This window comes from Pantherophis guttatus, chromosome 17 (assembly GCF_059756535.1).
Source record: "Pantherophis guttatus breed Tessera chromosome 17, ASM5975653v1, whole genome shotgun sequence".
Classification (NCBI taxonomy): domain Eukaryota; kingdom Metazoa; phylum Chordata; class Lepidosauria; order Squamata; family Colubridae; genus Pantherophis; species Pantherophis guttatus.
In genome coordinates, this window is record NC_142079.1 from 1,006,339 (window position 1) to 1,022,743 (window position 16,405).

Here is a 16,405-nt window from a genome sequence, read left to right on the forward strand (position 1 = left end):
GCCGCCTCCCGCCCGCCCTCGGCCCGCCCCGCCAGGCGCCCGTGAGGGAGAGAGGGAGAGCGAGCGAGCAGAGGCGGCCGGGCGGGCGGGCGAGCGGGCAGGCCCGGCGGTGGCGGCGGCGGCTGCGCGCTGCGGTTCTGCGCTCTCATCATGGCGGCGGCGGCGGCGGCGGGTGCGCGGGGCCATGTGCAGGACCCGAACGACCGGCGCCTGCGGCCCATCTACGGTAGGCCCCGCGCGCGCTTCCCGCCTTTTCCCTCACGCGCCTCGCCGGGCCTGCTTGGAGGGAGGGGAAGGCCGGGCCCCACGGACGCCTCCCTCCTCGGGGTCTCCGAGGGCCGCGCCTGGAGCCGGGACCCTTCCCGGGACCCCCGTCTTTCTGGGGGCGGGAGAGGACGGGGGAAGCGGGCGGGGAGGGTCTCTTCTCCTGAGGGAGAGGACCCCGGGGGTTGAGGGGGGGGCGCTGTGAGGGGGTATCGGGGTGCCATCTAAAGGGGTCCCCTCCCCTCCCCCCCTCGTGGGACGGGACCCCCTTTTAGGCTTTGTTTTGCACAAGGAGGATGGAGGTGCCTCTAAAGGGCTTTTTGGAGTAATCTTCCCCTCAGTGGCCTGAAATTGGGGGTTAGCAAAACCTTTAATTTGGGGTGAGGGAGAGAGGAAAACTCTCCCCCCCCCTTTCCCCCCCCAGGTCCTCAGTATCTTTATTGGGAGAGCTTTTGGGTGGGGGGGAGAACCTGGAAAGCTTCATAAAGTTTTACCTGGTGCAATCATGGAGACCCCCCTCCCCCCCCAAAAAAAGAAGGTCCAGCAATGCTATTTTATAACCATAATAGTACTCTACCTAAGCCTTTGGGGAGCAGACGACCACCCCCCCACTCATTTTGTGATGGACCTCATAAAACAAAGTTTTCCATAAATATAGTCACAGGGGGTGCAAAGGATTCTCAGCCCAGGCTCTCAAAAGTGCTGGTTTTAGTTCTGTTAATATGCAGCATGCTTAAAAGTATTTCTGCTTTTCCCCAGTTCTGTAGTGGGTCTCCAAAGAATGTGGTTTATTGTACCTTTTCAGCCATCTGTGGCTTAGAAAGAAGGAGTCCGTAAAATGTTTGGCTTCTCTTTTTTATAGGCATGTTTATGTATGTATCTATCTATATATCTATATATATACACACACATACACATATATCCTTCCCACATTTTTCAGGGGTTGCTGACCAAGTACAGAGTTTTTGGAGTTGGATTAGGGAGGGAAAAGGCACCATCCAGAAATCACTTGGAGGGCTGATATAGGATTCATACAGGAATGGGAATAGAGACCTCCTGAACTTATTAAATCTGCAGAAACAGGAATTGGTATGAAGTTTAGCTTCTTGCAGGACTTCCTCTTTGATTGTGAGAACATGCACTGGAGTGCCCTGGGTGTTAGAGAGCTTTAAAACTTAACTTTAAAACGTAGATGGTGAACTTCTGAGGATTCCACCTGTGTTCTTTTTACTCCGTTTGCTGAAGAAGTAAAAACAAGGGTGAAAAATATATTTTTAAAATGTATTTATTTTGGTGAAAACAATTCAGGCTCTCTATAAGACAGGTGGTTTGGTGCCTGGTTCTCCTACCTGGCTTTTCCAAAGACTTTTATAGACTGACCTATAAATACAAGATTTCTGATATATCTCTTGATCGGGATAGTTTGGTGAGATGCTTGAACTGTTCTTTCAACATGCCTCCTGAAGGCCTCTTTCTTCCAACCCAGTCCAAGTATTAATTATTATTTTGCTTTAGGTTATGTATATCCCACACACTATTTGATTCGATTGCTTCATATTTCACTTCTGTTGTGCAAGCCTCTGTTGCTGCTTCTCCCAGTAAACTGAAAACTCATGAGGAATGGTTTCTTTCATTCAGAGGCAGCAATTTGTCTCTCCCTTGGCTTCAAGTAAATTACTTTTGCTGCTTAAGAAAATTGCTTTCTACAGTATTGCATAATACCACTTTTCTATCTTTATATTGACTAAAAATGGACAGGGTGATTTACAGTTTTGCATAGACCGATGAATGAGACAAAAAGTAGTATTGGCAGGAGAGCCTCAAAAAAAGAAAAAGCTCAGCCTAAAATCAGTGTTTCCTAACTTGTCAGTTAAAAAAAAAGGGCTAGTCGGGAGAGGTAAGAAGAATTGCTTTGGGATTTTTTTCTGATAATGCAAACTTTAAAGGTACCTCTTTACAGGCCCAGCTAGTCTGGCTGTTTCTGCATTTCTCATGAAAGTCAACAACTGCATTTTCAGGGTTTTGTCTGCACTTGGTTCTTTTCACAAGAATTAGGTCAGAACTGCTTAATGTTACATTTGACAAACTGCCTGTGCCTCCTAAAAATAATCTTTGAGCAGTCAGTCTCTCTAATGGAAAAGAAGGTTTCTCAACCATTTTTTAAAATGCGTAACGTTATATGTACATATCAGATAGTTTCTAAATTGGAGATATGAACACCACAGTGCTGAACAAATTCTGTATTGAAAGACAATGCTGAAAGAGATTGGAAGCAATTTAGTATTATTTTGAATAATATTTCAAAACAATGTTAGTATTAATTGGTGCGTGTCATAAAAACATTTTTGGTTTTTTTTATATAACTACATTTACATTTACAATTAATGTAATGTCCAGGCAAGTTCTGATTTTATCTCATTTAATACCTTCTTTAATGAGAGCTAAGAGTCTTTCCCTTGGCATTAGTTTGCTTTTTGTTTTAATTTATGGTGTATTGTTTAGAAGCTTCATTAAACTTTGTTAACTTTCTCAAGTCCAGCCTGGGAATCATACTTAATATTCAAGGAGTTGAATTAACAGGTTTGAAGTAATTTGTTGTGGCTGACTGTCACATCTTTTTAATTCTCTGCTCCTTTGATATGGTGGCAAAATATCCACAAAGTTTCCTTATTAAGAATCTCTTTTTGCATCTATCATAGATGGAATTCATATTGTCTATGCTTCATGCTAGGTCATGAAAAAAGCCTGTTTGGTTCTTCTTTGGTTCCAGCAAGATTGGTTAGGCCGTAGGAGCTTGATTGTTCAGTATGATAGATTAACCAGGAGCTACCAATAAAGGAGAAAACAACCATGCTCAACAGAGCATCAAGGACCCCTCATAACTAGGAGTTCTGGCCGGTTTCTCTTCCAGCAAGTCAGATTGGAAGCTGGAGACCAAACACCTTCCTACTGTGGTTTGTGAAAGTGAGTTAGATTTAAGGATGTTGAACCTCATGTTAAGCAGCCACCAAAGAGTCACCAAATATCTGAGGAAGCCACTCGTTTCCCACCAGAAACCAAGAGCAGCCCTCTCTTCCAATCCAAACAAGAAAACTCCTCCGTGGAGAATAAGCTGTTCTCAGAAGGATGCCCTACTGATGTATTGGGTGGAGCCCATTCCAATTACTTTATCCATTACAACAGGGATGGGAATTGTAGTCCAGCTCACCTGGAAACCCTGCCGTGTGGGGGGGGGGAGCTGATTCTCAACTTTATAGTCTGTAGTAATTCTCCCTTCTTTTCTTTAGATTATCTTGATAATGGCAATAATAAAATGGCAATCCAGCAAGCAGACAAACTGCTAAAAAAACACAGAGATCTTCACTGTGCTAAGGTGAGCTCACAGTTAGTTTATTTTGTTAAGTTGTCTTTGTCTTAAATCTTGAATAAGCAAGGGCCAGAGTCTGCTTTCTGCCTGTCGCCTCCCTAGAAAGGGTTGGGCTGGGTCGAACAACCAGAGCTGCAGACTTTAAAGCTAAGCTTTGAAGTCATCCTTTGTGGGGCAGTTTTTCCCCCCTCTGCAACATTGCCTTTGTTGCTCCTGGTTTTTCCCCTGTCCAGTGAGATGAACTTTGCCATGTTGATCAAGCTCCGGGTTGTTGAAGTAGGTAATTCTTCTTCAACGTATTTGTCCACCTCAGCATGGCTTAGCATCCTAAGGTAAATCAGAGTTAGTGTTCAACTTCTGAGATTTAACGTTTGACCCACTAAACCATTTCTTTGTTGATTATTCTTGGAATGGGATTTTTCGTGACTATCCTTATTGACAGCTACCTCAAAACCTCTTAAAATATTATTTGATCTGCGCACAGGTTTTGAAAGCAATTGGCCTGCAAAGAACTGGGAGACAAGACGAAGCATTTACTTTGGCTCAAGAAGTAGCAGCCCTTGAACCCACGGATGACAATTCCTTGCAGGCGTTGACAATCCTGTATCGAGAAATGCATCGGCGTACGTTTTCCAGCTATCCTTACCCCTTTAGGGTTTTTATTTTCATTTTTAAGAAGACTGTCTCTCCTTCCAACCCACATGCATCTCATCAGCCCTTCTTCAATATGTTGAAGGAGGGGTCCTCTCAAAAATGACCCCAGATCCTATTTTGCCAAGATTTTAGTTATAACTCTTAATTCAAGGAAATGTTTATTTTTCATTCTTGCTGAAATTTATTGGGGGGGGGGGCGCGACCAGAAACAATTTCTGAATTAATGGGTGGTGGTGGTAGTGGTTTTGGTTGCTTGTGGCATAATGCCAAACTTCTAGGCCAGGGAACCATTTTTATACACCTCCCATTTTATGGCTCCAAAACATTCTGGGGAATGAAAGTGTGGTTAAACCTGATCCCTCAAACTGCCAGCTGAGTCAGTATTGCAGTCCTCTGGGGGTGGTTGGGATCACGGATGCCAAGCCCTGGTGCCATCCCAAAGAAGAGAAGGTCTCAAGGTGCATTTTGAGAAAACAAATAGTGCCAAATCTTTCAGTCCTGTTACGATAATGAAAGGGCTCTAAGTCTTCACCTGCCTACTTTTAATGCTTAGAATATCTGCTTTCAGCTGAGCTGGTCACGAAACTCTACGAGGCAGCCGTGAAGAAAGTTCCCAGCAGTGAGGAATACCATTCTCATCTCTTCATGGCTTATGCAAGAGTCGGAGAATATAAGAAGATGCAGCAGGTACTTGCCAGCATCATAGGCATGTTTCTCTCAGGGAAGGAACTGGCTTCCCTCCCCCAAGGAGACCCAGGCCTCTTCGCGGATCACCCATGAAATGCAAAATTTCGCTTCTTTTAGCCGGAGGAATTGCTGAGGCTCCTGAGCAGACTTTCTTCTTTGGAAGGACGTTCATATGACATCAGGGAGTGTCAGGTTACGGCAGAGTTTTGATTGCTGTTTCCTGTTCCCTCTTAAAGCCAATACCTAAAGTGCAGTGAGGGCCAGGCCAGAGAAGACAGAAGAGGGTGGTGGCAGCTCCTGCCCATCTAGGTTGCAATTCTGTAGTCCAAAATATAACAGAAGGGAGCCTCCCTCATTCGTTCCCTTCCTGTCAGCAAACACTTTGAAATTGTGTAAAGACTCTCCTTAGAGGTCACCGTTGGCTAGAATATTATAGCTTTTGGCCAGCGGGTTGTTTTCTGTGAAGTTCTCTGTCATCCCGATTTGTGTTTTCTTCTTTTCCAGGCTGGAATGGCCCTTTATAAGATTGTCCCTAAAAACCCATACTATTTTTGGTCCGTGATGAGTTTAATAATGCAGGTAGGTACCACATTTCAGAGGAGAGAAAATTGTCTTTGGAATTGGCTGACTTTCGGATTAAAATATGTGAAAATGCTAAGTAGATGTTAGAGGTAGATTATATATGTTGCAAGCACAGGTTGTCATACAGCGGTACAGCCTTTCTTAACTTGGCGTCTTCCAGATCTACAGAGAGCATGTAGTTGAGGTTATAGTTTCCAGAATTAGGTTGAGAGTGAGCTACATTAAACCTTATTTTCATAGTGCAATTCGATCAACAAATTGGATGAGAATGTGCTGTGAAATAATAACATTTCTCTACTGGGAAATGCAAGGGTCTTCTGCAGACCCCTACATTCTCATTTGAGCCATACATAAGTAGAGATGGTGAGTGCTACCTGCAGCCCGTTCTGAGGTGAAGAAAAGGGGAAAAGAAACTCTTCATTGTGCTGTCCTCTCTCACTTCCATTGAACGTCTGAATTCTGGAATTGGTGGTTGAGATTCATATGTTAGCTTGAGGATTTACAAGGAAACTTGAATCCTTTGAGAAAGGGGTGAAATTTGATAACTGACTGTCACTTGAAGCAATCAGGACAGCTGAATGGCCAGAGTCTTACACTCATTTATTTTTACAAAGTTGTAAAAATATTGTATTTGTGGGACGTTGGCATCAGTGGTTCTATTGGGATCAGGTGCCTGTCACTGCTCTTCTGGAATAATGAGCATACAACTGCAGCCACTTGGCTGACTGCTGTTCTTGTTGGTTGGAGTGTTTCACCCGACTTAATATTTTGGATTGGGCCTGTGGTAAATTGGAAAGAAGGGTGTGATTCGCCTTGCTTGCTTTGGCTCCTCTAGAGAAAAACTAGAAACCAACAGTGTTATGTTAGCCAGACGGTGGGCTGGTTCTCTATATGGCAGTTCTATGTGTTTTTTTCTTGCAGTCAATATCTGCGCAGGATGAAAAGCTCTCAAAAACCATGTTTTTACCCCTAGCTGAAAGGATGGTAGAAAAAATGGTGAAAGAAGATAAAATAGAAGCCGAAGCAGAAGTAAGACTTTTTTCCCAATTCTATTTAAGCTCAACATCAGTTGCAATGAAATGATTTTGGTTTATGATACAGTTTATTAAATAGTCCAAGAAATATCTCTCCCCTTCTTAAAGGGTAGCCCCGAAGATAAATTAGTGGAGCTAATGGTGGCATGTTGCTCTCTCTCTCTCTCTCTCTCTCCTCTTGACTTATCTCTTCCTCTTGCTGTCCACTTCTACTAGGTGGAACTTTACTACATGATTCTAGAACGCTTGGAAAAATACCAAGAAGCTCTGGATGTTGTGAGAGGAAAATTGGGAGGTAAAATTTTCCAGTGCCTTTGTTAAAGAGATGTAATCTGTCACACAGAGGGTTGCCTGCAGTTCAACGTTGCCTCAATTTGCAAAACTATATGCTTTTATCATGGCCTCATCTACAAAGGTGTGTCCATGCCAGATATTTTGCATCTTGGGTTATATAAGGCGGTTTTGAAATTAAACCCCAGAAAACTTTCCCTGGTTCCCTGCAGTCCAATTTTTGCTGGACGAAAGAGGATTTTGCTTCTGAAATCGACATGCTCCTTAATGTGAATTTTCATTTTGTGTGTGTGTGTGTGTATTATATTTAGACAAGTTAACCAGTGCGCTCCAGAGCAGAGAAAATAAGTGCATGGAGATGTACAGGAAGCTGGGCAAATGGCCAGAGTGCAACGCTCTCTCGAGAAAACTTCTGCTTAAAAAGTAAGGAAATGTAGGCGGGGCCTCTGGGCCCTACCTTGGGCAGCCCTTTTCCATCCTTGCCGTGATGTTTCCCAGGCTACTGAAAACATTAGATGCCCCCAAGAGGAACCTTTCCTTTTTGTTCTTCGCTTGGAACATTACCCCCCCCTTTCAATTATACTTAGAGGCGTCCATCTTATTAACTAGAACTGCTTAGCCTAACCTTTCTTGTTCTTTGACCCGCCACCCAATCTAGGGCCTTGTTAACAAGCGACCCTTTCCCTAACTTACCTTTGCCGTTTCAAAGGCTCCCTCATCTGCACGCATCATTAATCCATGCACTTTATTATTGTGACGTTCAGACGAGCCGTGCAATGCATTCTTCACAGCCAGTTGAGGGTGGGGAGACTCTTTCGTCTTCCTTTCAGGAAACAGTTTTGATTTCCTTCCCTGGTAGGTCCACTCTGAATGCCCACAAAAGGGATGGCAAGAGAGGAGGCATTCTCCACTGCCCTTCAGCTTTTTTCTTTCCCTCGTTTTTTTCTGTTTTAGCCCAGATGATTGGCAGTTCTACATGATCTACTTCGATTCCCTCTTTCAACTGATTGGCATGGCTTGGACGCCTCCAGCTGAAGGAGAGCAGTGAGTATTCTCCTCTTGGAGGGCTTTGAGAGGCTGGGAATCTTTCATACAAAGAGAAAGGAGGAAGAAATTTGTGTCCTGGAGCTGAACAAATGGGGGGAAGAGAGAGAGAGATGGAATGGAGGTACTGAATCTCACAGCCCTTCTTGTGCTCAGTTCTCTGGAAGGAGACGTGCATCACAGCACAGAGCAGGCCATCGCGTTCATAGAAGAGAGGCTAATCCACGAGTCCAACAGCGCCCGCCCGCTTCGGGGACCATACCTGGCCCAGCTGGAGCTGATCAGCCGCTTGCGGCACAGAGGCTACCCTGAAGAACAGAAATTGGGTAAGGGCGGCTGCAGGGATGCCGGAATGAGCCTCTTGGGGGCGGGTGCGCAAGGGGGAGACGGGGTCAGGGGATTGCAGCAGCTGATGTAAACTCTGCACAAGAATTGCAGGCATCCACCGGCCACTGGGGAGACAATTTGTCTTCTATTATAAATCTTGGCAGTTTTCCTGGAGGTGGATAATAGTGCAAATGCTGAGGCTCCCCTAAGTTGCAGTAATGCAAGGTGTGCTATCACACCTCTGTGCAGCTCCTCAGTGCTCAAAAGAAGAACAAACCCTAATGAATCATTACTTTATTTTGTAGCTTGACTGTTTTTTTTAAGGAGGGGAATAATTGCCCCAGGGTGAGAGAGTTCCTGGGCTGTATTTTTAATGTCACACGGTGAAGATGCTTGCATTGTCCTTCCTTGCCTCCCCCCCCCCTTTTTTTTTTTTTTAAATGGTTGCTTGGTTTTGCAAGGGAAGGGTTCGTTAATTAAGTAAATCCTAAAATCAGCGTTCTTGAAACTTGGCAACTTTAAGATGGGTGAACTTCAAGTCCCAGATTCCCCCAAAAGCCAGTTTGGTGACTCACTGGGCTCTCCTGAACAATTTTCTGGGCCTTTGCTGGCTATTGACCGTTATCAAGAGACCTCATGAATATTAGGAGAGTTTTACAATCCAAAATCTGATTCTGCCACTTTTCAGTTGCTGATTCTTTCTTTATTAGGCAACCCAGAAGAACTCATGTTCCAGTACTTCAAGATGTTTGGGGACAAACCTTGCTGCTTTACAGATCTCAAGGTGTTCGTTGACCTCCTTCCATCAACGCAATACACAAAGGTAGCCTCGCTGACAACTCCCGCCTCCCTCCTGCATCCTGGGCTCCCGAGGCTGTGTTTGACAGATTCCTCTCCTTTTGTTTGCAGTTCATCAACCAGTTATTAGGGGTCATCCCCCTTTCTGTCCCGCCGGAAGGCAGGCTTGCGCTCCCAGCTAATATCAAAGCTTTACAACAACACCTGTGTGTGATGCAGTTGACACGGTTGCTTGGACTCTTCCACACCATGGACGACACAGCTCAAAAACTGGCAGCGGTCCAGGACTTGATGCTACGTTATCGGCACGGATTAGATTTTGGTGAGGAGAGTGTCGGGCCTCTTGGCCATTCGTGGAGTCTGCCTTGGGCATCTGCCTTCACTGGTTGGGTTTAAACCATTGTCTGAGGAGGTCTAGAGCATCATTGACCGACTTACGAGTTCTTTAGCCCTGCTAGTTAAATCTGCTCGCTGTTACATTTTGACTTTGGAGAATTGGAAATTTAGCATTTTAAGTAAACCTGCAAGAAATGTTAAATAGCATTTTCACCAAGCTAGCTCATGTTTGAAAGCATAAAATGTTCTTTTTTGTGGCTTTGTTTCCCCCCCAGGAAAATCCTGTTTGAAAACAGAGTTACAGTTTTCAGATTACTACTGCTTGCTTGCTGTTCATTTGCTGCTTGACCTCTGGCTGGAAGCAGGTATGTTATTACAACACCTGTCTGTGATCAGAAATGACTTTGGAAGGCGGGGTCATAGCTTGCTTAGTTTATTAACAACAAAAGTCAGTGGGTGAAGCTGAAGAAATTTCTGCAGTTATGTGTGGCATGGAAGAGTGGTGCAGTGGCCTAGAGGTGGAGCTCTCACCTCACAATCAGGAGACTGTGAGTTCGATCCTAGGTAGAGGCAGATATTTCTCTCTCTGGGCACAATGAGAATCTTATCTGCTGAACAAAACTCCACATTGGCAACAGGAAGGGCATCCGGCCATTAAACGCTCTGCTAGCTCCATTCAGTTGCCCAGACTCCAACCCAGAAGGGATTATGGGGTCGTTAAAAGATGATGATGATGTGTGGCATGGAAAAATTAAGAGAGAAAGCCTTCTGTTCTTCACGTAAGACTAGATCAAATCTATTATCTGCTAAAGCAGCAGAAGGATTGGAGTTTGGGGACATCATAAAGGTGTTCTTTGCACATTGAATCTTGGAATTTCTTCCCTCGTTATGAATACAATGCAGCTTTGAAGAAGAACAAGATAAATTAGTCACTTATGCGAGGTGCCTTCACAGACTTTCAGAGCCCCTTCCTTACCTTCTCGCTCGCGGCTTCACAACTGTGTTTTTACCCCCCTCCAGGCGAGGAATCAGCCGTCTGGCAGTGCTTGACTCTGCTAGAGGAAGGGTTGACCTCAAGCCCTTCCAACGCCCAGTTCAAATTGCTGCTCATCCGAATCTACTGCATGCTGGGGGCATTTGAGCCGGTGGTGGAGCTCTACTCCAGCCTCGACGCCAAGCACATACAACACGATACCATTGGGTGGGTAACTCGCCTCTCTTCCTGGATGGTGGGGAGGGGGCGCTTTGTGAAGCTGCTGTCTTGGGCAGGGAAGGGGGCCGCCTGCCTGGTCTTTCCTCTGTTCACCAGAGATTGGGAAAGGGTCCTGTGGGGGTCTTGGGGCAAGGAGAGGTGCCGTTGTGCCCCTTTGCGGGAAGGACTTTAAAGTTTCTGCAGCAACCTCCGATTTACCTCCTTGCTTGAGTGTTCCTAGATGTAAATAAAGACACCATCATCCAGGCAAAAGTATCTTTTAAAAGGTTATATCTTGGTAACAACCAAAGTTTATTAAACAGAGACGATTTGTTACGTATTCCAAGTAGCTTCTTCAGTCAAAATGAACATTTTGGTTAGGCAAACCATTGGAATGTACTAGCTCTTGGCATACTGGGTGCAGGGTGTCGCCCCATTCCCCCCCCCCCTTAAAAACAGTGGCCTGGGTTTCCCTTACATGGGGTAATAATGGGAAGAAACGGCAGGGATACCACAAAGCTATGCTCATTCAGCTGGGAAAGCGGAGCCAGCTTTCATGGTTTGTGAGTATGGTTCGTTGATTTGTTGGTTTGTTCATTCTGCATTGCAGATACATGCTGACCCGCTATGCCACAGCTTTTGGCCACTATGCTGCTGCGTCCCAATCCTGCAATTTTGCACTCAGGTTTTTCCACTCCAACCAGAAAGATGTAAGTGTGGGAACAGGAGGAAGCATCCGTTTCTCCTCTTCAGATACCATGTGCAAAGTCCTTTGAAGCAGAGCCAGCTCTTCCCACCGTACCTCTCCCTTTGCCTGGTCTCACGTAGATACTCAGAGCCCGGTAGGAGAAGCAGAAGGGAGGGAAGGAGGAATGGACTTGTGGTTGGGTCGATATCGGCACGAGTTAACAAATAATTTCCAAACCTTCAAGCCCATGGCCATACTTCCTCAGCTGTTCTTGTGTCAGCCCCGCAAGGTTGATTAAGTTCAGCAACAACAGCGCTTCCTGCTTTCCTCCCCCTCCCCCCCAATTGCTTGTGAAAGACTGACAGCTTTCGAGACTGAACTCATGAAAGTTTGTGCAAGTCTCCAGAGTGAAGGCTGCACAAGTGCTACCCCCCCCACCCCCCAAGGATTGGGACGAGCCTCTTGAACGTTCCCCTCACTCAGGCGTTACATAGAAATCAGTCCCCCTTGGACTGTCCTCAAGCCTTGAGGCCCTCCTGTGTTTTCCTTGCAGACCTCAGAATACATCATTCAGGCCTATAAATACGGTGCGTTTGAGAAGATCCCAGAATTCATCGCTTTCAGGAACAGGCTGAACGCCTCCCTTCATTTTTCACAAGTCCGCACAGAACGGATGTTGCTGGATCTCCTCCTGGAAGCCAATATGTGAGTCCAGAGAAATGTCTGTAACGCTGCAAGGGCTTTTCCTGGGAAGGCGGCAAAACTGGGTCGGGTTTGAGTAGCAGAGATAGACAACTCTCTTAAAAAATGGAAGGAGGATTCCTAGCAACGCTTGAAATAACTGGAGTCCAGCCCAAGCAGGGTTCACTTTTTTCTATCCAGGAAACTGACAGCACCCTGAAAATGGTCCACTTGCACGTCCTGCATGCGTAACTGGGCGTGTTTGGCTAATTTTCATAGAGAGTAAAGCTTTTGATGAAAGCAGAATCCGTCACCTGACGCGTTTTCCCTTGCAGTCGGGAGACTTTCGATGGCCACATTGAAAAAAAAAAAACAAAGCTGAACAAACTCTTTTAAGTGCCTAACCCAGCATTTCTGTTCGGTTCCTCATGAACCAGATCAACGAGTTTGGAAGAAAGTATTAAATCCATGGGCCTAAGTCTGGAAGAGGATGACATTCCCTGGAAAGACCTGCGAGATAATAGAGACCTCACCGTCCTATTTAATTGGGATCCAAAAGACAAGTAAGCAGAAACGTTGATGTTGGACAGTAGGAGCTTTAGATGATCTGAAGGGAGATGGGAATAGATCCAGGGACAGTGTAGGCTTTACACTAGGTGTTTATCCAGCCACCTGGAATAAATAGATCACCCTGGATTATAATAGATCCAGTTAGGAATAAGCTCCAGAGCTCCATTCAGAAGGCAGTTCTTTACTTCAGATTTCACCCAGGAACCTATTTGGGTGTTTCCAGAAAAGTCCAGACAAACCCTGTGCTCTGGATCATTTGCATAATGACGCTATAGAGCACTGCACACCAGAACATCTAGACACAAGGACAGTTTTTTCCCGAACGCCATCACTGCTAAACAAATAATTCCTTCAACACTGTCAAACTAGTTACTAAGTCTGCACTACTATTCATCTTCTCATCGTTCCCATCACCCATCTCCTTCCACTTACGACTGTATGACTGTAACCTTGTTGCTGTATCCTTACAATTTATATTGACTGTTTCCTAATATGATTTGATTGCTTATTTGTACCCTATGACTATCATTAAGTGTTGTCCCTTATGATTCTTGACGAATGTATCTTTTCTTTTATGTACACCGAGAGCGTATGCACCAAGACAAATTCCTTGCGTGTCCAATCACACTTGGCCAATAAAGAATTGAATTCCATTCCATCCAATTGGATTTAATTTTCCTCCCTCAGACTCACAAAAGATCTGTTAAAATAAGGTTTTACTGTAGCTTGTGGATGGAAGGGACGACACAAATGCTGAGTTAGACTCCCAAGTTTCAGGAGATAGGGATAAAAAAAATAGGCAGCCTGCTTACACGTTTCTGGATCTAAATTCTCCCTCTTTCCGTTTCTCTCTCAGGAATATTTCTGAAGAGCACAGAAAATACTCTTTGGAGGAAGAGACCACCTGGTTGCGGATTCGGTCCCTGACATTACGGTTAATAAGCGGGCTGCCAGCTCTTGGCCATAGCAGCCAGCCAAAGAACTCAGAAAAAAGCACTGAGAATGGTGTTTCCTCCAAGATCGACACCGTCCGGACTCTCCTGCGGCAGCTGGACGATGCAGTGAGATCGGGGAAGTGGTTTCTACAGAAAAATATTCAGGTATAGGTCAGGGAAAGAATGCTAATTGTTTTAAATAGACCGATTGCAACAGCATGAATTGGGTTAGATCACAAATAACATTGTCTTTGTTGTTGTTGTTGGAAAGTATGTGATATACGCCGTGTTTCTCCTCCTTCCACAGTATCCGGTCCTCGGGCCCCCTCCTTCACGGATGGCCAGCTTCTTTGACAGTGGGAGCTGCCAGTCCCAAATCAGCTTGTTTTATCTAGTTAGTGAAATTTATGAATTAGATACCAATGGCTTAGGTAAGCCCTCCAACTTCCTTCGATTTGGGGCTGACGGGAGAGAGAGTGGGAAATAGGGATTAGTCCAGGAGTGTCCAACCTTGGCAACTTTAACTTTGCTGGCTGGGGGATTCTGGGAATTGAAGTCCACAACTTTTATAACTGAGTTGTGCCATCGTTGCATTTTCCTTTTGTTTCCTCTAACATCCCCCCCCTTAATTTGTGTATTTACGATAAACCATCTGATTGGATAAACAATTGGATCCCTTATTTATTTGCAGAAGATTCCACGGCAATTCAAGAGCGAATAGGAAATTGTTTGAAATCGTTACTGGAGCAACTAACAGGTATGCCAGTTTTGCCAATAAGTCCCCAAGAATTCTGACTTGCTTCAGACCTGACAAACCTGCTTCCTTACTTGTGGACATGCTTTGTGGGTTCCCTTTCCTAAAAGAGCTAGCTTTCACAGAGCACCTCTGCAGAACTACAAAGGATATCTTCACCCACAGTGTGTAAACGCAAGGCAGGCTTCTGATTATTCAGTTAGGTTAATGTTAGGAAAGTATGCAGCATTAATAGGAAAGGCATCTTAAGTGACCGGTACTGCAGAATTTGAGAGAAAGCCTTGAAAGGCCCTATGAGTTAGTTATTTCGGTATTTTTCTTTCAATTACGTCTTATTTGCCCCGGCCTTCTTAGCCTATTTTCAGACACCTTCTTTAAGCAAGTAGCTTGCACTTCTGGCATATGTTGGTTCTGCCTCCTGCAGGAGTTGAGGAGGAAAGTTACAAAAATGCTGAATGAGAAAAAGCAGCAGGAGAGGACAGAAGGAGCGTGACCCGTTATGGCTTACAGGAATGTGGCCATTTTACAGATGGGAAGGAAGAGCTCTGCTTCAGAGCATCGGGCCCTGAAAATAAGCAACATGGACCACGACAGCTTTGTCTATTTCTGGGAGGAATATCCATTATAACTTCCATAATTCAGCAAAAGGGACCAGAGTCTGTATGGATGCAAAGAGAAAGGATGGGTGTCTGTGTTGCTTTGCAAAAGACTTAAATATCCACAAGCCGTTTTTCTCCCCTCTTTCTCCCTGTCCTTCTTTTCTTAAGATCAGGTCAATAAATGCAAAGGTGATTTGTTGGAAATCCGGGAGGGCAGCTTCAAAACCCATCCAAATATTTTAGAAAACCTGGTCTTCTTTGTGGAGGTGAGTGTGGGCGATCGGAACCACCCAGCCTGCCTTGCTGCAAAAGGCAGCAACGCCCCTAAAGCACCTCCCCCTCCTTCTCATCCTCACAGACCATCTCCATCGTCTTGTGGGTCTGCAGTTACTCGGATGCCGTCCTCCGGCCCTGGAAGTCAAGCCTGCAGAAGAAGAAAAAGAAGAAAAAAGAAAGCAGCGTGGCCATGGTAGGCTAGACCATGATGCCCTTTCTTCCTCCTCCTCCTCTTCCCCCCTCCCACCCAGAGCCACAGCTTGACTACTGATTCCTGATTATTGAGAACAAATTCTTTATACGGTTCATTAAACAATTGAGGACAGACCAAGGAAGGCCTTTTACATTTTCCCCTCTCGCACATCTTTGTAGCCTCCTGTGTTCACCAGCTTCCAAGACTATGTTTCTGGACTCCAGACGCTCACTTCCAACGTGATAGATCACCTCAAAGGGCTTGAAATTAATTTAACTGCACTTAAACTTGAAGAGCTGTACATAGACAATAATTCACTCTTGCAGGTAAGAAATAGTACCTAGCTTTTAAATAAAGAGTTCTCCACTCTCCTATAGTCAGAATTTATCTTGTTCTTTCTGCTCATTTTCCTACCCTGGCTTTTTGCTTAAAATGTTTCTCGTGCGTGGAAAAACTCACAGCTGGCATACCAGCCTGAAGTTCCCAGCAGATGGCTAGCTCAGATACTTCGGCTGGTCCAACTCGGTGCACCCTTAAGCTAGTTTCTTCCTTTAATTTCCCAGCATCTCTTCTTAGAAACTCACAGATTGTGTTTGTAATGTAAATTTATCGTTATTTGGAGATCTTTATGGGAATAAATCAAGAGTCCGTCCGATTGGGTTCTGATGATCTCGTGTGCGTGTCCTTTTCTTTTATCCAGGAGGAAAAGAAGTGTACAAAGACTGCGCTAGGGAAAGTCCAGAGTAGTTACCAGCACTCGGTTCAAGAAATTGGAGAGCTGCTGAAAAAGAGACTCGATACGATAAAAAATCTAAAGGTTTGATGAAACGCCTTCTCCTTGTGCAGAAAGCCAGATCGAAGCATTGGCGTCAAATAAGCAACATCGACCATCCCTTCTGTGTTAAAATCTGGAACTTCCTCATAAATGCATGAAGGACTTTGATCACAAACTTTTTTTATGTATTAAAAAGATATATTCAAGCTGATTAAATTATTGTACATTAAAAGAATGGAAACAGGGACCCTCCACAGTCAGGGTTATTAGACCACTGTTTATACATGTTCAGCAGATTGCAACAGACTCCAGATCCCCGGCCTAACCCGTTGCGCCTCCCTTGGCTGGGGGAGGGGGA

The 16,405-nt window shown here is 44.9% G+C and overlaps 1 protein-coding gene across 4 annotated transcripts; it reads left to right on the top strand.

Moving 5' to 3' along the window:
• The first annotated feature begins 3 nt into the window (after positions 1 to 3).
• On the top strand, positions 4 to 16,253 carry NAA25 (N-alpha-acetyltransferase 25, NatB auxiliary subunit). Of its 4 annotated transcripts, none has more exons than XM_034428868.3 (24): positions 4 to 226; positions 3,552 to 3,637; positions 4,116 to 4,254; positions 4,854 to 4,972; positions 5,477 to 5,551; positions 6,476 to 6,583; positions 6,805 to 6,883; positions 7,191 to 7,302; positions 7,834 to 7,923; positions 8,080 to 8,249; positions 8,961 to 9,073; positions 9,160 to 9,370; positions 9,660 to 9,749; positions 10,405 to 10,585; positions 11,187 to 11,286; positions 11,818 to 11,969; positions 12,383 to 12,508; positions 13,372 to 13,615; positions 13,758 to 13,881; positions 14,142 to 14,207; positions 14,972 to 15,069; positions 15,162 to 15,272; positions 15,452 to 15,598; positions 15,973 to 16,253. In XM_034428868.3, exons 1-24 carry the CDS (start codon positions 151 to 153, stop codon positions 16,093 to 16,095), a joined length of 2,940 nt encoding a protein of 979 aa, XP_034284759.1. In that variant the 5' UTR covers positions 4 to 150; the 3' UTR covers positions 16,096 to 16,253. The 4 variants fall into 4 exon arrangements, with proteins under 4 accessions (XP_034284759.1, XP_087736229.1, XP_034284760.1 ...); XM_087880103.1 differs by having other exon boundaries at positions 66 to 226; positions 6,528 to 6,583; XM_034428869.3 differs by lacking the exon at positions 4 to 226 and adding an exon at positions 283 to 3,228.
• Positions 16,254 to 16,405: the final 152 nt, after the last annotated feature.